This window comes from Camelus dromedarius, chromosome 1 (genome assembly GCF_036321535.1).
Source record: "Camelus dromedarius isolate mCamDro1 chromosome 1, mCamDro1.pat, whole genome shotgun sequence".
Classification (NCBI taxonomy): Eukaryota; Metazoa; Chordata; class Mammalia; order Artiodactyla; family Camelidae; genus Camelus; species Camelus dromedarius.
Window position 1 is genome coordinate 81,507,270 of NC_087436.1, and position 24,148 is coordinate 81,531,417.

Consider the following 24,148-nt stretch of genomic DNA (forward strand, 5'->3'; position numbering starts at 1 on the left):
GCAGTAACCAGAACCAGCCACTTCGGGCAAATTATTAAGGGGCAGTGTTTACTCAGGACTTAATTTCTCTAAAAGTGAAAACTAGGAAGGTCAAGCAAGAAAGTGTACTGAAGTTTTGCCGTCTACACTTTCCAGACTAGGGTGTCTTTATGTAATCAGTAACTGTTTGAGAAGAGACAGATCAACTGGCCCCCTAGTCACTTGGGAATGATGAACTATCGGATACAGAGTATTTAATTTATTTCAGAGTCAAGTCTCCCCTCATTTGGAGAGACAAGAATATTTCTGGCCACCTAGACTCTCAGACATACTCAGGATGAAGCCCATTCCTTAAGGGTCATGAGGCAATTCTCAAGCAGTGCCTTCTGGAAGAAACATCAACTGCAAAGGTTACACACCTGTCTACCAGACGGCTCACCAAGTTCTACAAACAGCAAAAACAGAGGAGACAAATTACTTAAAGAAAACTGACAATTCTTTTGTGGCAAAATATTTTTTTGCACCTAACAGCAATACCAAAAAAAAAAAAAAACTGTTAAAATTCAAAGCAGCATCTTAAGGAACACATGATATCTAGAGGAGGTTTGAAAGCAGTTCATGGTCCTGAAAACATTGTGTTTCAAATATCAAATACTCTTATTTTTCCATACCTCTCAATGAGCAAATTCTAATACAAGTGCACTTTTAAAAACTGTGCTCTAGAAAACACATCGTCATTGGAGTCAGACAATATGAGTTAAAGATCTCATCCCTGCCGATATCTGATTATGGGTATGGGAGGTGCCAACCTCACTAAGCCTGAGCAGTCCATTCATCAAATACAGACAGCAATAACAGTTTTGCTAGACTACCGTGATGACTAAATGAGACGAGATGCACACAGTATCTAGCACAGAGAACGGCACATCGTAGGCTCCCAGTAATTGGTAGCTTTGGGATTGGGTGTCTATATCACATAATGTCTTAATACATGCTTAATACATACTGTCCTGTGAAGGCACGACAGTGACTCTGAAACTGGAGTGAGCATCAGAATCACCTGGAGGTCTTGTTAAAACCCACTGCTAGGCTGGGACCTCAGAGATTCTGAGATCCTGAGTCTGGGGTGGAACACAAGAATCTGCATTTCAAACAAGTTCCCAGGAGAGATGGATGCTGATGTTGCAGGCCAAGGAACCACACTTTGAGAACGACCCAGGAAGAGTGTGCACTTGATTTAGAGGCAGCTGATTTGCGTGTGAGCCTCAGATCTAACAGACATCAGGCACTTAAAAGTTCAGAATCAATGGATTGATTCAATATTAAAAAGAACAAGGTGAATGTACGTATGTATATGTATGACTGAAACATTATGCTGTACCCCAGAAATTGACACAACATTGTAAACTGACTATACTTCAATAAAATTTAGAAATTAAAAAAATAATACAGAATTAAAAATCAAAGGCTGTAATATAAATAACTTACATGACAACTGGCAAACATTTCTCTATCTAGGCCCCAGTTTTCTATCTGCAAAATAGGCAGTTAGATGATATGTGTTCTTTCCTATAATTTCACATATTTTAACTAGATGATTGTCCTCAAACATCATGGTTAGTTATTATAGAACAGAAGACAAAAGAAATGAAAACAATAACTTTTATCCTAAACTTTCAGAGCCAAGTTAAAAGCCCTATGCCTGGTTCTCTTCCTGTCCCAAAAAATGTGATTCAGAGTTGAACAAAAATAAAATAAGGAAAAAAAGGAATATTAGTCACAGCCATTACTACAACACATGCCATTTATTCATTCATTATTGATTCAATGAAGTTTTTTCCAGTGCCTCTTGTGTTCCAGACAGTGAGGAATATTTTGAGGAAACAGGGTGAAGGAGACAGAGTGACTGCATCAGACTAGCAGGACACTAGTCCATTTATTTATCATATAATTTGTTATATCGTGGCATTTCTTGTTTGACCCTAATCCACATAATACAGCTGGCTGGGACACAATTTAGAGAGATCAAGAACTAAAACCCACACTGATTTGAAGCAGGGCCCACAAGTCAAAGTCAGAGGAACAAGAAGAGGATCTGAATATCAATTATCGGATCCAGGAACTGTTTCAGAGACTAATGGTCCCCAAGATCCATCCCCTTCCTTTCATAGTTGTAGGAACCTCCCTACTTTAGATAGGCACATGGCATTCAGCAAAAAATCTAATCCCCAGCTTTCCTTGCAGCCAGATGTAACTCTGTGATCAGGTTCAGGATGATGGATGGGAACAGAGCAAAACACTCAATTTCTGGGTCATAGCTTTACAGATAGGTCAGGTCACTTGCTTTTTATCTCTTCCCACGAACCAGAATGTGGCCCTAGTAGCTTTGGCCGTGGGGGCAAGAACAGAGCGACACTGTCAAGGTTCCCGTGTCTCTGGATCACCCTGTGAAACAGAACTGCCCTATCCGCTGGACCGCTTGGCAGCTCAGATTTTTATGGGAGAGAGAAGTGTTTCAGCCACGGCAATTTGTGTCTCTCTTTTAGAGTATCTTTAGGTATAGCCTCTCTAACACAGACATCTATAACTGGGTCCTATGTACTAGACAATAATTTGGAAATTGCCACTTTTGTTCATGACAGTAGGTCCAACAACTAGCATGGTGCCTGGAATATATTAGGCAGGAAATAAATAAGTGAACTTGGTGAAACATATGTGGGTCCTGACTTCAAGGCACTATGAGGAAACAGACATGGAAACAAAAGTAAAGAGTAGCTTTCCTTTTCAATCTTATTAATGCACTTTCTTCCAACTTTCCAAAGATATATTTCATATTTTAAAAATTCTTTTATTGGCAAAAGCTTAAGTTCCCCTGACATGTTTTTTGATAACCAAGGAAAATAGTTATTAGGTGCTAAGCTTGTTAAATTGGATGAAAATAGCTTCGAATTTCAACTGTGTTGTTTGTGATATTATTGTGTTCCAAACTAAGTTACCAATAAATATGTTTGAGTGCACACAATAGAAGTTAGCAATATATCTGTAAAGCAGTACCGAATCACTGGTCCCTTTTCTTCTGGTGTTAAGTTTAAAGGGATTCTTTTTATTTACGCATACAAAACATTAAGTGTAAATATATAGCCATACCATGCGTATTTATAAATTAATTTAATTAAAATAGTAAAAGATCTTACATTCTAGTTAAATGAGGAATGTTAAAAACCAGCACGTTATTTTAAAATTATTTTTAAATAGTCATTTTACAAAGTTATTTGGTTCTAGAAGTGTTATGTCTTTATAAGGCTAGAATTTTATATTATTAATGTAAATAATAGTATGTACCTCATTGAGGTCTATTTATGTCTCTGCATTATTAGATTTTCCTGAGGGGCCAGGGGAGCTATCCCTTTATATTCCAAAGAATTGTAAAATAGAGACCTTTCCTTTCCCTTCCCAGAGGAGATCTGTTCATATTAGGAATGTTAGACCTGTCTGTCTGTCTGTCTGTCTATCTATCTCTACCTCTCAGAAGGAAGAGGTGGCAGCTGTGTAGCATTTCCTATATTATAAACTCTAAGATTCATAATCTCTTCTTCCTGGTGGTGTAAAAACCCCTTGGCTTGTAGAGGAGAACCTCTGGCTCTTCCAGCACAGCCCTGAAAGGGGAGAAGGGAGCACAGGTAACTGATGCAGTTATTGCTGTGAGTAACAACACTCTGCCTCTCATCTAGAAACTTCATGTCTGGTTTCAGGACAAAGCAAACAAATATAGATATTCAAAGCTTACAGTGAGCTGTAGAAGAAGCAAAGGTCTACGAACACCATGCGATAATCTGTATGCTAAGGACATGGCAGCTGAGTCCACGTTTCTAGTCCCTACCTGTTACCATATTTACCAAGAAAACGTATCACTGATGAGGCACTTCAGCCAATAGGTTCCATCCTCCTCAAAGTGCCAAGAAACAGAGAAGTGGCAGTTTCATGAGAACTGCTCTGTGAGTAATGCTATTCTCTTTTGTCCTGCTTTTCCTTTCAATTGCCTTTTCATATAAGGCTGTATGGTCAAAAGACTCCATTCAAATCTCTACCTCTATTTGAGAGTAAAGCAACATTAGTGAAGAAATGTTATATTAAACATGTTTCACTGTAAACAAAAAAGAGAGAAAAAGCATTTCCCTCAATTTTGCTCTTTCATGAAGAATTATTGCCTCTGTTCAAAGCTAATTTCATTAGTATCTTCCTGCTTCCTCAGAAATTGTCCTGTAACAAATTATGTTTCCACTCTCTGGTATTTTCTGCCTCTCTGTCTCTGTTCTTCTCTGGGTGTCTCTCAACCTGCTTTGTGTCCCTGTGTCGCTCCATCTCTTCTCTCCCTCTTCCTTTTGTGTATCTGTCATGTGTTTCTCTCTCGTATTTCTGTTTCTGCATCTCCGTCTCTATCCTTTTCTCTACTCCTCTGCATCTCTCTCTCTCACTCTTCCTCTTCACACACCCGACCTCCAGCATCCAGCATTTCCTCTCTGATGGGGTACACTCTACCTGTTTCTAAAAATATACTCTTCCCTTTATCCGTAAGGCTGCATCACGTAACATCCAAGAGCTCTCCTTTGCAAGGCAATTTTACACAAAAGGAGTCCACTTAAATGGAGAAGGTAACGTTGAAAAACTCAGACGCAAACCCTGAAGAGAGTACCACGATGAAATGGCAAATGCCAAACCAAGGAAGACAGAGACAGAAGAGAGCTTGCCATCTATGGCATCTGGTCACTGGTAACTTAGCATGGAGCAGTGCGCACAGAAGTGGGTTCCAGTGAGTTGGGGAGTGAGCAGGAGCTGACGAAGAGGAAACAGGGAGAGTAATATCAATAAACATTTATTAAGTGCCTAGTCTGTGCCAGGAGCTGTGCTAAGCTTCAGAAATACCACTGGGAGCAAGCCTGACAGTCTCTGCCTGTAAGGAGCTCATAGTCTAGTGGGAACTGAGACACTGAAAAGAAACAATATAAAAATAGTGTGATGATGATTTGACAAAGAAAACAGAGGGTGATGTGGAAGCATGTCAGAGAGGCACTGACACTGGATTCAGGGACGACAGACATTTACATAGGAAAAATCCTGCAAATCCTAGTCCTCCTCCTAGGTGACATCTCTGGCCTCCTCGACAGTCAGGGGTGGCCATGGAACTGAGTTCTAGCCAGTGGAATGTAAACAGAGGAAAGCACATCGCGTCTGGGCCTGTCCAATAAAAGTTCCTCCATGCTCTTATCCCATTCTGCTCTTTGGAGAACTTAGATGCCACCACGTGACTATGTCAGAGCCTTCAACAGCCTGGCTCCTCAGATCACTGACTAGATGGCCTACATTTCTAACTACAGGTAATAATACTCTATTGCATATTTGAAAGTTGCAGAGAGAGTAGGTCTTAACAGTTCTCGTTACAAGAAAAATATTTTTGTAACTATGTATGGTGACAGATGTTAACTAGACATATCGCGATGATCATTTTGCAGTATACACAGATACAGAATCATTACGCTGTATACCTGAAATTAATATACTGCTACATGTCTGTTACAGCTCAATAAAAATGTATATTTGAAGTAGATCATTAAATATACTTTATATCAATAAAAAAGAGATAAGGTGTAGCCAGAATGATACAAATGTAGAAGACATTAGGCATCGAATTGTGAAGGGAAATGAAAAGCCAAGGGAGGAAGAACTTTTAAAACATACAAATATTTGAAAAATGGATAAAGACCAATAAAAGAGACGGATAATTCTTGGTTATAGGAGTAGGAAGGAACCGGGAAACAGTTAACTTCAACCCAGTTTAACATGACTGCCACTCACGCACCAGCTAATAATATTCATGACACTTGTCCTAGATTCATTCCATTGTTCCTAAGTGTCTCCCACGTGAACCAGTTCTCTACTGGTTCTTGGCATTTGCCGCCATCTCTTATTTAGAATCTCCGCTTCATTAGGATTGAGAATTAGTACCTGCCTTTCTGGCTCATCTTGCTCTGGCTCCTGGTTCTAGTCTTGCCTTCAGGAACTTTGGATTCGATTATTTTACTGTCTCTCTGAGCATTACATTATAAAAGACAGCTCTCCATCTAGCCAATCCCTTAGAAAGTGGCCATGACCCAGGCCAGCTAACACTAGTGCAAACGAACATGTATTGGCTACTTACTAAAGCCAGGCACTGTATTAACTAGTTTAGTTTGTTTTAACAATAAATCTATACATGCATATTTGTACTTGCCCCATATTCAGATGAAGTAACTGAGGTCACACAGGTGAGGGTGAACCAGAATCCCAACCAGGCAGCCTGGCCAGAGTCTGCGTTCTTTTTTTTTCAGTCAATTCTGGGGTGTTTGTTGTTGTTGTTGTTTTAATTGAAGTATAGTCAATTCACAATGTTGCATTAGTTTCCGGTGTGCAGCATAGTGATTCATTTATACATATATATATATATATGTATTCTTTTTCATAGTCTTTTTCATTATAGCCATTACAAGATATTGAATATAGTTCCCTGAGCTATACAGTAGGACCTTGTTGTTTATCTGTTTTATGTATAATAATAACTGCAAATCTTGAAAACCCAATTTATCTCTCCATGCCCTGCTCCTTCCCTCCTGGTAAACTGTAAGTTTGTTCTCTATGTCTGTGAATCTTTCTCTGTCTTATAAATAAGTTCATTTGTGTCCTTTCCCACTATGTTATGCTGCCCTTCATGTGCTTGCTGGCCAGTTCATCCAATTTCAAACAAAGGGCAGATTTTGAAAATTCCCAGCTTGAAAAATCAAAGGAAGATGACATTCAAGAAGAATTCAGTGAACACTTAACATTTCCAAACATTACAGAGAAGTAAAACATTGGGGGCTAAAAAAGAAGCCAATGGATTATTAATCACTTAGAGGTCAATGGCCTTCTCCATGGCATCCTATTCCATCAGAACAGCGATGGTAATAGAATTGGGACCATCTGTGAAATGAGAATTTAAATAGGCACTAAATTCAGACTACTGAGAATGAGGAAAGAGAGTCAGAGAGGGGCAAACTTGAGGGGGCAGGGACATTCTAAATAACTTCTGTTACATGAGAATCGGGTGGGAGGTCTTCTATCAGAAGCAGCTGCTGGAGGAGAAGAGACAGCTGACACAAGACGGGGAGCAACTGACAGAGCCCAGGGGCAGAGGGTGGAATTAAGAACACTGGTGGGTGACTGCCTCGGGGAGCTCCTCATGGAGGAACTAATTCGGCAGGGAAGATTGCAGACAGAGTCAGGAGGTGGAAGGGGAAATTGAGAGCTCACATGCCTGCGGCCATCTGTTTTCTCCAGGAAGTAGGAGGCAAGCCTCCTGCAAAGAACAGAGCGGTTGAATTGGAGCTCACTCACTCAGAGCTTGCAACAAAAATTGTGAAAGGACTGTAACGGCCACCAAGGGAAATGGGATAGGGACCTGATGAGACACGTAAGTAAAAGGATTGCTAAGTAGCAACGAGGGCCCAGCTGAAGATGAGGCTCATACACTTATAATGGAGGAAATCAGCCTGATTGTGCGATTTCCCCAGCTGGGCTCAGGCTTCAGCAGGAGCAAACAGTTGGGCTGATGTGAATGAGGGTTTGGAGAACAGAGAGCTGCAGAGGGCAGGGAGGTTAAGAAAATAGAGTATCTGAGACTTTCTTTAAAATCTTCATGGTTCCAGGCTAAGGAGGAAAAATGTTAATCCAGCAGGAGAAGGACGGGCTCAGAGAACAGGGGAGCCTTTAAAGATTCACGTCTATAAGTAGATACAGGCAGAGACAGGAGGTAAGAGAAGGGACAATGTTAACGTGTGACAATAATCTGGCTTATAATTTTCCTCTCTGTTTCTTTCCTTCTGCTTAAATCTCCATGCCAATGAATTATTTAAAATGTAAAATTAACTAGATTTTCACTACATACTAGTTACTCTCCAACTTATATTTTCGCTAGTTAAATTAAGTTTCTCTTGTTGGTCACCTGAAATCTAAAGTTCAGTCATTCAATATCAGTTCAGGTGTGATGCCATGATAAAGAATAAAATTATGTCTGCAGCAACATGGATGGACCTGGAGAATGTCATTCTAAGTGAAGTAAGCCAGAAAGAGAAAGAAAAATACCATATGATATCACTCATATATGGAATCTAAAAAAGGGAAAAAGAAGACATTAATGAACTTATTTACAAAGCAGAAACAGACTCACAGACATAAAAAACAAACCTATGGTTACCAGGGGAAAAGAGGGTGGGAAAGGATGAATTGGAGTTCTAGATTTGTAAATATTAACTAGCATATATAAAATAGATAAACAACAAGTTTCTTCTGAATAGCACAGGGAATTATATTCAATATCTTGTAGTAACCTATAATGAAAAAGAATATGAAAACAAATATATCTATGTATATGTATGACTGAAACATTATGCTGTACACCAGAAATTGACACATTATAAACTGACTATACTTCAGTTGGGAAAAAAAAAAAAGCAGCTCCTTTGAGTAAAGGGGTCACCAGTGCACACTGTTTGGCAGGTGAAGGGCAGCCTGGGGTTTAGCCCCTACACACTCCATCATCTATGTGCCCTGAACAAGGGCACATTTTCCCCAGCCATATTTTCCAGTCCCAGATGAGCTCAAAGGAAAAAAAAATAATATATTTAACATTGTATCTCCCTGGATTGGGAGTAAAAACTTGATTTTATGGATTAAAATCTTCTGTGGAAAACATTTTTAATGATAAAAAATAAAAGTAAATATAGATGAAGAGCATAGCTAAGAGGACTGTAAAGTATGTGTCTTTAAATAAAAGAAACCGCATGTCAAATGAAGTGGCAAAATTCTCTCTCTGATAGTGACTGACTCCTCCATCAAACAGAGAAGCTTAAAATGCAGTGGTTCAAAACTGGACTCATAACTTGGACATGTACAGTGAAATTCACTTGACGAGGTCAAATACTTTATATAAATTTAACGAATCCAGGAATAGAGAGCAGAACGAGGGAATGATAGGGCTGTCACTCGAACTTCTAAAAGATGTCCTCCTTTGTCCTCAGCTTCCACATTCAAATCCATGATTAGCAAGACAGCTCACACTATAAACAGAATATGATGCTGTAATGAGCCAGAAGCATGACTCTGTAGAGACAGAGGCCAAGTACCTTCCCTCTGAGCTTTATGAAAAAGCTCCTCGAAGCCTTGGTATTTTTAGTTACAATATTTTTAACACCTACCTTCTCTCCTTTTGTTTTTCTTATAAGTCATCTTAGTCTACAGATAGAATGGACAGGTTTCTTAGAGCAGTAAATGAGAACGGCTTCTGGAATCTGAAGAACAGCCATTGCTATCTGTTACTTAGCATAATTTAATTGAAGACACTGCCTCCTTTCTGTGAGGAATGTTGGCTTTTCCAAGATGCTTTGGACAGTGCAGGATTAAGCCTTTAGGTATTTGTGCTTGGGTTATAGGTTATTTTTTTTTTAATGTAACCATGAATGCAGTTTAATCCTAACAATCAAGATTTATGCATCTGGCAAAAGAGTACATGAACCATAAACTAACTTTATGTCTGCAATGAAAATATCTACTGATGCCCTTGAAGACAGGTTCTAAAAGAAATAAGAATCAGTGTCACTTAACCATTTAATCTTTGGGCTTGAAGTAGAAACTGAAAAAATAAATAATTTGTTTACTTATATTTCTACCTTTAAGGACATTAGTTTTATATCAATAACTGATTTACAGAGAAGACGCAATTACCTGTAAGTAAATAATCATCTATGGAAGTTAAATGACTATTTTTTCCTTCTGCCAAGAAAAATGCTTCTGGGTTACAAACTCTTGCTGTCAATTTTAACTACAGGGATATAAGTTAATTAAAAATTTACTGAAGAAAGACAGAATTCAGAATAAATCTGCATAATACTTTGCAAAACCAAATATAGCTGTTAGGATTTTATACTACCAATCCCTCTAGCATCAGTCATTGCACTGGCAGTTATAATGTTTTTTCCTGCAAATATACTACCATTAAACTCCTCCCCATGATTTCTCAAAGTCCACATTTTCTCTGTGAAGGAAAAAAAGGTTATATTTACAAGTCTTAATCATTAATGAAGAAATACAGCAAGTAGCAGGGAGGGCATAGCTCAGTGGCAGAGTGCATGCTTAGCATGCACAAGGTCCGGGGTTCGATCCCCAGTACCTCCACTTAAAAAAAAAGTACATATATACATATAATTTTTAAAAAAGAAATACAGCAAGTAAATATCTGGGGCTACGCAGCAGGGCCAAGAATAACACTGAAGTGTAGAAGAAGAATACACTGTCTCATTCTGTCCTATTGCATTGGACCTATTCAACCTCAACCATCTTACCCATATAAAAGGCAGTATTTGAAGCTAAGTGCGCCTTGTATCAATCAATAAGGTTGCAGTTAAGGGTCTAAATGGTACAATTAACGGAAAATAAAAGGGACACAAAATGTACTGATTTTCCAGAAGTAGTACATGTCCACTGGTCGGGGGGCTAAATGGAAGTGTGTGATTAAAGCTGCACCATTTAGTGTAATGGCTCATTAAGAGCTCCAAGAAGAGAAATGTGCCACAGGATGATGAGTGATGTCTCCAGAAACAAAATAAAATCATCATCGGGGACCCATTGATCAAGTCTCTTTTGTGTTATTCAGGAAGTCTGATCCCCCATCTCTCTTCATACCGTCAACCTCATTACTATAAAATATGTCCATCCAAATTCTGTACTTAAAGATGGTTAGCTAGGTCTGTGTAGCCATACTGCAAATTTAAAAAATAATATTTAAAATTTGTATAAATACTGTAAATAACCTTGTTTAACTGAAGCTCAGATTGAAAGACAGGAATGGAAAAGGCCAGATGCTTCTTTACCAGACTCAACCACCGAGCATTAGTTAAGTCATTTTTTAAATCCCATATTCTCATCTATAATATGCAAACAATATGCACAGTCTGAAGATTAAGCAACTGTTACAAATGTTAACCTTTTGCAATTTTCTGTTGATAGAAAAGAGTAACATTAAGTCTACCTTCCTTGAATCTACTAAAAGTCATGACAATATCAGATTTATAAGTTAATTTCACATATCTAGTTTGTTTTATACTTTTTGAGTCCTGTGAGATACTGATATTATCTCCGAACAGATGAATAAACCAAGATTCTGTGAGAAAAAGTTAAATATTATCATTGATAAAACACAATGAAAAATTCAATTATTCTCAGATGTAAGTGTATTTATAACTATAATGACTGAACATGATAATATAAGGTATTTTAAAGTATCTATAGTTGAATCAATATTTAAATGTGCAAATATTTTACATAATTCAGATAATTTACTTAATAAATTTCCCTCCTAATCTTAATCAGCAATATAAAGATACTGAATATCTTATCATCATGTACCCTAACATTGCCAAAGTTCAATCTCTTTTGTTCTGGTATATGTCTACAGATATCCCCTAACTTTGCCAGTCATTTTGTAAGTGTGTGCCATTATTTCAAGGGTGATTAAATCAGAGTCTAAATGGAGGAGCTCCAATTCATCATCAAGATGAGAAAAGCTGCATCAGTGAGTCAATAACGTCTTTTTTTTTAATAAAAATGAGCACATTAAAAAGAGGGGACTTTCCATAAACCATTTTTTAAAGCACATAGAAACTATTATTATTTGAAGAATATTCCATGAATGATAACTGCTCTATGAATATGACTCTACTTGGCATTATTATCAGTAATTTTTTTGAGCACTTGAACAAAGCAGAGATTTCTGAGGGGTTGTTTTTTGGTTCTGTTGGTTTGTTGTGTTTGGTTTGGTTTTCGATGAATGCCCTGGCCTACACACAGTAATGCTACTTACTAGTACTATGTGGAAATCAGATGGCAAAGATTGAAACTATGTTCCACAATTAAAAAAAACAAACCACCAAGAAAACCCCTTTTTCTTCCCCCTCTACTAAGGCATGGAGGAGTTCTTCAGTCGACAGTGTAGACTATCTGCCTTATCCATTATCACTACCCTTAAAGAAACTCTACTCTGAGGGGCACGATTACCACCGTTCCCTCAGTTCCCTTTTGCTAGGTGGATATTAAGTCACATCTATGTTTTTCCACCATTTTAAATCCTATTTGGAAGCAAACTAGGTTCAAACACGTATGCATCTGTACCTACGTGCCAAAACAAAATACCCACAGCATCAGGTGCTGGGCCAAGGAAGGAGCCATAGATAACGTGCTGTAACTGACTCAGTTTCCTGTACCAAAGTGTTTCTTATAGAATGTTTTCTATCCCTGTCCTCCTCAGTGGACACACACACATATTAAATAGAAAAAAAAAGCCACAAGCACAGGAATTCTAGACTTCTCTTCAGCCTATCGAACCCTTAATGTGACCAAGCTGATGGGACACTGCTAGGCAGGATCACTATACTCACTGGTATCCACTTACTAAAGAAGGTGATGGACTAAGAATATGTGAACACCCAAGGTTCTGCTGAACATGCCTGGAAATTTAAACCTTACATTATTTGTCTGCACAATAGCTTGTTGCTATAGACCACTAAATGAAGGATGACCAGAAATAATTTTTTAAATTTTTGTGAAAAACAAAAGATATACATCCCATATACACAAAATGCATGTGTGTATAATATACAGCATATACATTCAGTTAAGATAAACTAATCCATTGGACTAGTATGTATATAAATTACATGTACATAGATATTATATTATAGGTTACATATTGGTTTTACATTCTTTATGTATATGTATACATGGATATACATCCAATCTTAAAATAGATTAATCCACTGCATTATTTCCAGGGCATCTTATAACTATAGTTATTTCTACTTTGATTAAATTCTATCATCTAGCTCTAATTGGAATTTTTAGGAAAGTTTAGTTAACATAAAGTGTATAATCTTATTTCTAAATATTTAATTTTCTAGGCACAGATTTTTTACAATGAGGCACTGCTAGTTTATGCTTTTTCAGTATTAAGCTTACATCTTTGCTATAAATACCCTATGTAAGATCAACTTGCAAAGCTGGATGATCACATGCAGATGACAAAGAGTACAAGCCCAAGAAAGAAAAGATACAGTTTTACTTTCTGTCATTTAAAATTGTACAATTATGTACATCAATTATGCTTCAATAATAAATAAATTTTTAAAATAAAAAAATGAAAAGCATCACAGCCATGAAATAAAGGAACAAATAAATAAACAAATAAGTAACCTGTACAATCAGCTCTTTTCAGTTAAGGAGCAGACCAAAGTTGGCAAGTCTTCTCTGCTAAACTAGGTTGCTGAATTTTACCACCACTTTCACTGTCAGTTTGAATCATCTTTGGAGAAAGAACTGAGAAAACAGAACTGTGTCTTGGCTTGGCAAGCAACAGCAGGACAGAAGTGAGAGAGGACAAAGAGCTTCCTGCTGTTGATTTCTTCCTACCTTCTTTTTTGTTGTTGTTCTGGAGCTGGTAGTAGAAACAATGCTAATAGGATCCTCTTCTGATGATTGGAAAAAGGCTCTGAAATGATTTATTCATCTGGCTCCTGACCACTGTTGTTAAAAACAAATTTTACAGACTGCTCTACTGTTCCCCACCTAGGAAGCTACCGAGGATGTCTCAGCTCACGTGGAGAAGGAGAATGAATAATCATTGTTTCAGTGGATAATCTTAATTTTTTTCCTTAGAATTAGAATTTTTTTCATTTATTCCAAAAGGTTTCACATTAGATTTTATTTAATGATTCTCAATAACAACATTGTTGGTCTACCAACCATACTGAATGAAAAAAATAGCATGATAATGATTAGCTCCTTTTGAAGGTATTTTAGAATTGCCTATATGTTTTCCCAGTAGTAAGTAGGCAATGAAGCAATCCAAAGAGAGGAAAGAAAGTCTAAGAAACCAGTAACCATTTTAAGCTAACTGGAACAGCAGAAATGAGAATTCATGTCAAACAAGTTAGGAGGATGGAGCTTCTGCGGCATAAGTACCAACATGTCAACAATTATACTTGAAAAACAAAATCCTTTACACATACACACAGAATTTTATAGTGATATATGCCAAAATAAAAGAAATGATGATGAAAATCCCTTTTGGAACTGGTTCCTCCACATTTTATTCCTGCTCTAAAGAAAATAAAGTAGAATAAATAAGTCATCTATTTCAGATTGTCTGCCCTCCACCTCCTCCTGGAGACCCCAAGTACTCCCAGTTTCCAATTTCTCCCAGTTACTATACTCAGGATTCTGTGGTACATTCAAAATATGCAAATCTGAGTTTTCATAAACAGAGGTAAGGACAGATTTTAGAAGCATGTCAGGGATTAGATGTGTGTTCGGTGTGAGAGAAGTGGATGAACTCACCATTGATAAAAGGAAATTCAATTAAAGGCAGGTGGATAGAGAGGACAAATTAATACAAAAATAGATCTTCAAGAAGAACAGTACATTAAAAACCCAAGTTATGAAAAGTAAACAAAGACAACTCAAGCTAGGTTGAGGAAGAGGGACGAGGAAGACACCATCATACTCATGGCCAAAAAAGAATGTACTGGAATTGTGGCATCTATGTACATGGTAGAGTGGCAGACTGGAAGATGAGGGAGAGAAATATGCCAGCTCACTGCTGCCCCTTCATCTTGCTCTTTGCTAGTTTTATTTTCCTCAGCTGCAGACCAAAAGACTAATATTAATCCCAGGCAACTTCAAGGCTAACATTTTGAAATTCAGGTGTCCTTTTGCTGACTAATTTGTTGTAAAACTGGTTTAAAAATTTTACTCAAGGACTTATTATTTACTGAAATTTATTTCAGTTACTATACCTAAGACCTTGGATGATTTCCATCCTGTACAAGGAGAAATAGAGGCCCAATATGCCCTATAAAACATACTACAAAATTCTTAGTACTAGTAGATTTTCAAATCTTTCTGGGACAATCTGTTAACTTCTTGAGCAAAATGCTGCTTTGGGTCTATTTTTGAATCATTAGAAGTCTATCAATTTCCTTTTACCAGTATTCCTCATTTTTGTGGCAGTTTTATTTGAAAGGCAATGAAATAATTCTAATGAATATTTGAGCATCCAAACTGAGGCTCTTTGGAAAACTTTCTCTGTTCTACAATTTTCCATTTAAAAAAGGTAACCAGGAATCACTCTGCTTTCTCCATCTCCTCCTTCATAAGAATTTTTTGTCTTGGTTTATTTCCTATTTCACTTTGCAAGTTTTTATGAAAGCAGTGATTTCCTAAACAAAGTTCCCACTCTCCAAGTGGTATACAAGCCATCCAGTGGAATACAGAAGAAAATATAAACATATATTGTAATCTAAAAAATATATTAAACCTTACTAATAATTAATATTGGCCCTGCTCAAGCACACTTTATCCTCCCAGTGTTGGTCACATATTACCTAGGGTAAAAGATGCAACTTGAAAGGAAAAAGAGAATTTCACAATTTGGAGAGGGTTAACAGAGGCACCGTGAATGCCTTCTTTTGACAGCATTATAGTTTAATGTGCCTGCTTTTAGGAGATTTATAGCAATTATCTTAATGGTAGAGTCTTTACTACACTACATGTATTAGTATTATTACCATGACAATCCACAACAAACTTAGCTGCTCAAACAACATAAATTTATTATCTTACAGTTCTCTAGGTCAGAGGTCCTACATGAGTCCCACTGGGCTGTCAGCAGACCGAGTTCCTTTCTGGAGGTGCTGGAGGACAATCTGTTTCCTTTCTCATTCAGGTTTGTTGGCAAATTCAGTTCCCCACAGTGGTATGACTGAGGTCTCCATCTTCTTGCTAACTGTCAGCTGAGGGCCATTCCCAGCTTCCAGAAGCTGCCCCACTCCTTGGACCCTGACATTCTTTATCTTCAAAACCCCAGCAACAATAAGGCAAACCCATCTCATGCTTTGAATCTCTTCTCTCTTTTCTCTCATTGCATTTCTCTGACCCACTCTTCTTCCTTCCTTTTCCACTTTTAAGAACTCATGTGCCTAGACTGGTCCCACCTGGATATTCCAGGATAATCTCCCATTTGAAAAGGTCCCTAACCTTAATCACAACTGCAAAGCTCTTTTTGTCATGAAAGATAACATATCAAGGATTCTATAAAGGAGTATAGGTATGTATATGTATGACTGAAACATTATCCTGTACAGCAGAAATTGACAACATTGTAAGCTGACTGTACTTCAATTTTTTTAAATAAAGGATTTGGGGGATTATGCTCTAGGTATCTTTGAGAGACCATTATTCTGCCTCCCACACCATGAAATTGTTTTGTGTCACAAAGAGGTTCACTTGCATCCCTGTACCATAATAAATAAACATTGAAAATAAAAATTTTCTTAACTGTTTAAATACCTACTAAATGAAAGATTTGGCCTATTATTTGAAAATATTAAAATGTCCCATCTTTCAAATTACAAAACAACCACTGAATGGCATTGACATTTACTAGATGAACTTCAATAAAAGCCTTGGTGTATTTGATGAATGAATTTTAAGTGCTAGTAAAAAGTTAGTTGGGTTCCAACCATGTACTTCTGCTTTTTGCATTGACTAAGCATTGAGAATGAACTTAAGACAAGCTGTCAACACAAAGTGAAACTAAAATTTGTGTCCATGCAAAACCTGCACTCAGGTGTTTAAAACAGCTTTACTTCTAATTGTCAAAACTTAGAAGCATCCAAGATGTCCTAAAGTAGGTGAATGGATAAACTATGGTGCACACAGACTTTTAAATAATATTGAATATTATTCAATGCTAAAAAGAAATGAGGTTTCAATCCATGAAAAAACATGGCAGAAACTTAAATGCAAATTACTAAATGATTCAAAGCCAATCTGAAAAGGCTGTATTCTGTTTGATTCCAACTATACAACATTCTGAAAAAGGCAAACTATGGGAACAGTAAAAAGATCAATGGTTGCCAGGGGTTAGGGATAGGGAAAGGGATGAATGGGTGATTATATAGGATTTTTAGGGCAGCAGAAATACTTCGTATGATATCATAATAATGGATACATGTCATTTTACATTTCTCCAAACCCAAAGAATGTACAACACCAAGAGTGAACCTTAATCTAAACTATGAATTTTGGTGATGATGATGTGTGAGTGTAGGTTCGTCAATTGTGATAAGTGTACCACTCCGGTGGGGCATGTTGATACTGGAGGAGACTATGCATGTGTGTGGGCAGGGGACATATGGGAAGTCTCTGTACCTTCTCAATTTTGCTATGAACATAAAACTGCTCTTAAAATAGTCTTTAAAAAAGCAAAGAATAAAATAAGAAATAAAGAAAACCAGATTTTTACTTGTTTTATGAAATATAAGATGAAAGTTTGAAAAATAATTGTACACTGCTAGCTTTCTTTCACCAAAATAACATCATATCAAATGAGTGAAAAAAGGAGTTTTAAAATAAAATCTATTTAAAATGTTTATTTTGTCTTCATCTCATCCTTTAAAAGGGATGTTTGTGTTTTTAAATGGACACTACTAATATAGCAGTAATTTATATAACATAAATATATTGGTATATGTAAATATTCTTCATAAATAAATAAACACAAATATACATATACTTACAGTGCATGTCCTAAATTTTTACTTATCGTTGTAAGCCACCAAGTTGAAAATTATTATACTAATAAGTTTATACTAAATATATTTGGTTGCTAAATTATAAGTTAAAACTGCCTAAACAAAATGCTTATCAATCTGGTATCATCATTTTTGCAAAAGTTTTATAACAGGTAAGTCAGATCTTGATTTGTCATCATTTCAATTTGCCACTCAAAATCTCACAAAAGAATGGTTGCTAAGGAGCCCAGAATCTTTCCACTTTGGAAATATTCAACAAAAATTTTCAAAATACCACTTTTTCGAATAGGTAACTGAATTTTAAACACTGAACTTTAAAAGTCACTGGCACATTTGAGATCTCATTTGTACTTCTTTAGAGTGTGGGAAATTTTATTTGCTGGTTATCTGAACACATGTTTCCTCACATCTTGATGTGAAAACATCCAAGTAAAATTTTCTAAATACTTTAGCAACAGATAGAAAACCTCTGTTTCTCCTGGTTTCTCCATGGTTGTTCTGTAATGGATTTTTTGGTGACTAGAAAAACTAGTCACAAGCAAGCATGTATATATTATAGGCCAGTGGGTAATAAATTACTGATAATGATCATAATTTTACTTTTCTTTGGTAGAATGGATTTTTCCCCTCTCAAGTCATGCTATTTATTTGTGTGTGTTTGTGTGTTTGTGGCTGGTCAGCACACACGGCATGTTCCCTTTACAAATTCAAGTTAAATCCATCCCACTTACCAAACTATTCCCTGAGCCCCGGAGCCAATAGGCTTTAGGTTCTGGTAGCGCTTGAGAACTGTGAAGGTTGAGTCTCCCACTTCCACACTGTAGAACTGGTTGTCAACTTTGCTTTTGCTCATGTTGTAATGTTTGGCAATATATGACACATCCACTTGTTTATCGAATCCCTGCAAGAAAGAACAACAGAAACATGAGACGAGCGGATGGGACGACCAGGGTGACAATGAGATCTACAGAAGCCTGTTCTTTTAATGATTACTAATCCTTGTCATCTGTGATCACTATATAAACCTGCACTTCACCAAGAAAAAAAACATCTGTTAGTCCATGTAAGATAACCCGGAGTAAAAGATCTTAGAAAATATGCAAAGAAAATTCTGTTTTCAATATTAAAACTATTTACAATAAAATATTTTTAGGTTAGATCTGAATCATCTTTTCTGAAATGTTTCATTAAACTCATATATTTATGCAGCAAACGTCTAACTGAACATACACCAGCCCGAGAGACTAGGTTAGACACTTCAGATCCCTGATTATCTGCTTTAACAGTCATGTGAGGAAGAATAAAAGGCGGTATCTACATTCCTTTCTCAGAAAAAAAAAAATTGACATACAAAATAATGCATAGTTTTAATTTTTTAATTAGGCAAGTTTGAGTTAAATAGTGTTGACTTTGTTTGTCCTCACTAATACCAAAAATACTACCATCCTGCATTAAACATTGAAAAATTTTAAGTCACTAACACTATTCTAAAATTTCCATGACAGCTTTTTTATTCATTGCAAGCTTAGATTTTAAATCTCAATTGCTGTATCTTTTGTTTATCATTAAGAGAAGTTCATCTATTAATTACATTTAGCAATTGAGAAAATTGTTATTTTGGATCATGATTTATGAATGTATATAATGTAAATGTCCATTATTCATTATTTGTGTTTACCCACAAGTGATCTTATATTACTTTTTATGATATTAAATAGTTTGGATTCTATAGCGAGAAGGGACCTTCCAGAATATAGTCTAGCCTTTTCCTGGTGGCACACTGGTGGATGTCTACCCAATAGTCATTCCTCTCCTTCTTGCTGATCTTGCTTAACTTTTGAGCACTCTCGTATTCCATGGGCTCCTTTCCAGTCCCAGCACTTGAAAATTGAATGGTCTAAACCAGTGGCTCTCATTAGAGTTGACACTAACCCTTAGCAGGCATCTGGGAGCCCTGTGGGCATGTTTTGGTGTACCACAAGGACAGGAGGTGTGGCTGGCATTTAGTTGGCTTAGCAGACAATGCTGGTTGTCCTGCAATGAGTGGGGCATTACCACACAATGAATAATTTCCTACCTACCTCACAACTTTTGAGTATGTCAAAACTTTAATTAGAAAAAAAAACAAAGTAAACAAAACAAAACAAAACAAAACAAAACAAAAACTGACTTTAATATTCTGAGACCAGAATTTAAACCAAAGGACTTTGTATGGTTTTAATATACACTGACCTCTGAATAGCTAATTCCCATATAATTTGAAAAAAGACTTAAACTTCCTTAGGTTCTGAACCTCTAGTTGGCCATAAAACCATTTCCCTGGACATTTTTGGCATTTCACTTCTAATAAAAAATTGAAATGGAAGTAGAGACTAATTTGCTCCTGTGTTCTTGGACAGGGAGGCAGGCAGCATCAGCAATGTAAGTGAGGAGAATGCGGTGTGGACTGCGTGAACATGCGTGGCAAAACCTGCACATCTACTGCAAGAACCTTAAGACTCCAGACAGGCTTGAGAGCACTATATACGCGACAGGCACCAGCCTATGATTGGGAGAGAGATGAAGGCAACGATCCAGTACAAACACTCAGAGCCTCAGAGAGCAGAGTGGACTACAGATTAGGAATTCAGGTTGTTTGGGCAGAGACCAAAAATTCAGGTAGTTTACAAATACAATAATGAGAAGTCTGAAATCCAGGAAGCCATCTGTGAAGCACAGAACAGGAAATTAAACAAGACTATTAAGAATCAGGGCACTGTAAGCCCATTCACAGAGACTAAACAGGGTTTAGAATTTAGAGGATGGTTGTGAACGATAGCGGAAACAAGAACATTATTATTTAAACAATCCTTTGTTTCAACTGCAGTATCAGGAACTTTTCTCCACACCGTAGTCCATTTCTACTCCATACTTTTTTGATGTATCAGTAAACTAACCCTATTAAAGTCGTTTTTTCCCCTTGGCTAGGAAAGGAGGGTTTTTTTGTTTGTTTGTTTTTGTTTTTTGTTTTAAAAAGCAACTGGAGCTAGACTAACAAAGAATTCACCTTCCAAGGTTAATCTGGGAAGAAGTGCCTGATTTGCAATTTGTCATGTTCTGATCCTTCTTTCTCTCTTTTAATATTCTGGTTTCTGACCACCCACATAATTCTTAGCACACACTAGTCTCATCAAACCCAGGTAAGCAATTTCCCTTTTCCCCACATATTCTCCTCACCTCTGAAATGTCGCTTATTCCAACTGCACTGCATATATGTACTAACCACTTGTAATGACCCTTATGTCCCAGATCTCTGACACTGGATATACAACGATGGGATAGGTCCCTGTCTAGGTGGAGGCACCCAAGTAAACAAGTGGTTAAATATGGATGATATATCTTATAGCAGAATAAAGAAAAGGTGCTGAGAGCAAACAGAGAATATCAACTAATTGCCTATATCTATTCATTAACACTAATCCACTCAGCTACTATGTGTAAACAACCATAGATGCCAAGTCATGCTATAAAACTGGCAATGTTGGAAAGGAGACTCGATTTTTGTTTTCTCTGGCTAACTGTGTCCTCAGACTTCCCCTCTTATTGGTTCTCAGACGTGAATATGAATTGTACCACCTGGGGAGCTTGATAAAATACAAATCACTGACACAACACCCCGGAGACCTGGATTCAAGCTGTCAGGGTGGGTCCTGAGGATCTGCAGATTACTAGGCAGTTCAGGTGGTTGTGATTTGAGGATCTGAGGCTCTGACTTTGAGAAAGACAGCTTATAACAATCATCCTCACGGTGTGCTCCCTGGAGCATCAGTATCAGCATCCCTTGGAGACTTGCTAGAAATGCAGATGCTCACTCCCACCTCACACCCATTGAATCAGGAACTCTGGAGGGTGGGGCCCAACAACCTGTTCTAATAAGCCCTCTAAGTGTTCTGATGTATACTGAAAATCACGCACTGGAGTGGAGTAATTGCCTGAAGACTGTAAAACAGATCATACGGCTCTGCCTGACGTATTTGGAAAGTAAATTATTATATTATTTATTATATTTATGTGTATTATATTATATAGCAGAAATAATATTTCTGCAACTGCATCAGGGAACACACTTTGTGTCCTTACACATTGCCAAATTCCATTGTTTATGGCAAAGATAAACTGAGAACCAGAGTCCTAGTTAGAACAAGGATTACCCTACACCTCAGATTCAAACATTTGAAAGAGATCCACTGTCCCCAGATTCAAGGACAGGCAAAGTTTGGTATTTAGACAGGCCGACGGCTGGCCAAATGTTACAATGGAGTATATCATTTCATCCCAGCAATTGTTCACACACAGTTAGAGAAGCACCCTGTAATTTTTCCCAGCGCATACCTAGAACAGGACTTTTCATATAACGGGAAAGCTATCTATGGACTTAATGGTAGTTTTGGTAAAATGGTTAATACAATCACAGGGCTTACATGGGGGAAGGAGGGGGAAATTTCAGCCACAATAATACTCCCAGTCAAAAAGAAACAAATAAGCGAAAGAGAATGTGACAATGAAAGTATGTACGTTCACGTATAACAGAAAAATTGTGCTCTACACTGGAATTTGACACAACATTGTAAAATGACTATAACTCAATAAAAAAATGTTTAAAAAAAAGAAACAAATAAAAGCCCTTCAAATAAAATGCCTAATACCCTGACACATTTTCTAAAATAAAAATTACTCAGTGATCTTTTTATCCATCTCAGAGCATATAATTTCTCATAAAAAGATTGCAAGTCATCATTACAAAGTTTGTGAATTCACACACCATATTGGGAAGGCATGACTGGCCAGTAGTTTAAGGTCTACATTCTGAGGTTTTAATACAGATCAGAACTACCTGAGGAGCTACGCCTTGAGCAAAAAAGTCAGTGTCAGGCTTCCAGCAAGTCACAGGGAAACACAGATTGCTGAGACCAACTGACAAGTTTCTAATTCAGTGGGACTAAGATTAGGCCAAGAGTTTGTATTTCTAGCAAGTTCCACACTTCAAGAACCACTATTTTAGAGAACAGTAGATGTTAAGAGATGTCACCATTCAAAAAACCTAGCTAGAGAGGCAAAAACTGGATGACGTGCAGGTCAAGCCAAGTAAACACAGGATGGGGAAGTTAAAAATAATGCCATGATGGCTTTCCTTGGTATCAGCACCTCTTTAGCAGGCTCAGATGCCATATTCCCAGGGACATGTTTTCCTGCCTCACAGGTACAATACTGTGCCCTATCAATTTTATCTCAATTAGCTCATGAAAATAAACATTCCATCATCTATTTGTATTAAATGTATACAAAAACACTTGGGAGGAATGCATGAAACTCTCAGGTATTCATAAATGCTCACTGAAATGGAAAGTCTCTTTCCAGAGAAGAAATTAAGAAATTAAGTTAATTATAAATAAGAAAGATTATATTAAAAAATTATAAATCACCACAGTGTTAAGTTTTGGAGACCAATCTGGCTCAAAATAACTATAGGTTTAGAATAGTCTATTCTATTGTTCCTTCAAATTATTTTTAAAAAGAAACTCATTCCTCCACTGAATATTTAATCTTATATTTAAATGACTCAACAGTTTACTTTTATATGGATATAATAGAATTGTCATTGCAAAAGTTCAAAGCAAACTCATTTCTTCCCTGTCCCCCATCTGCCAAAAAAATATTTTAAGCTAAATTAAAAGACTTCATTGCCACCAGCAGTTTGGTAGGCAGAGAGGAAATCTGAACATAATCTATTCTGTGAAAAGACTGCATTTTACGCAGAACTGTGAGTAAGGACCTTGTGCAATGAGTCCCCATCATCAGTTGAGTTGCTTGCCCAGAGCTGTGAAATTCTGCAAAGAAAAATATCCCACATTACTGATCTTATCCTGCAGGCATCTAAAACTTTGATTGCAGTTTTCTCAAATTTAATAACCTGTATGCCAGAAGCACTCCCTCCTTCCCATTTTCATTTGTGCATGACTGGCCTATGATACTACTAGTCAGTCAATCCCTGAGCTGGAAACATCAAGAATTTTCAAATGTTATGTGTTCTTAGTTTCTCTTGAATGATACAGCTGAAAACAGCACCAAGCCTGGATTAGTTCTGCACTTAATACCTAGGAAACCAAGCCCTTTTATTCTTTCATTCATATATTATTTATATGCTGTGTGATTTCAAAAAGGATTTGTACAGCTCACCATAGAAGATATAGAAACAATAAAACCATTAAATCCGGTTTTAAGAACAAATGTCAAATAAAGCAGGCTGGGAGGCAATAGTTTTACCAGAGGACTTAAGTTATGAACATCTACTGCCTTGAGCAAAAACATCAGTTGTCAGGCTCCCAGCAAGCCAAAGGGAAAATGTGACAAAACAACAAAACCACAGTGAGTGGCAAGCTTTGATTCATTAATCTCTTAAAATATATCATACCATAGAT

The 24,148-nt window shown here is 37.0% G+C and overlaps 1 protein-coding gene across 16 annotated transcripts in view; it reads right to left on the minus strand.

Moving 5' to 3' along the window:
• Positions 1 to 24,148, minus strand: part of MAPK10 (mitogen-activated protein kinase 10) — a 438,616-nt gene that overhangs the window by 93,671 nt on the left and 320,797 nt on the right. For all 16 annotated transcript variants that reach the window (XM_064486057.1, XM_064486050.1, XM_064486053.1 and 13 more), the window contains one exon: positions 18,422 to 18,591. In XM_064486057.1, the coding sequence (XP_064342127.1) occupies positions 18,422 to 18,591 (170 nt within the window). The remainder of the gene's footprint in view (positions 1 to 18,421; positions 18,592 to 24,148) is intronic.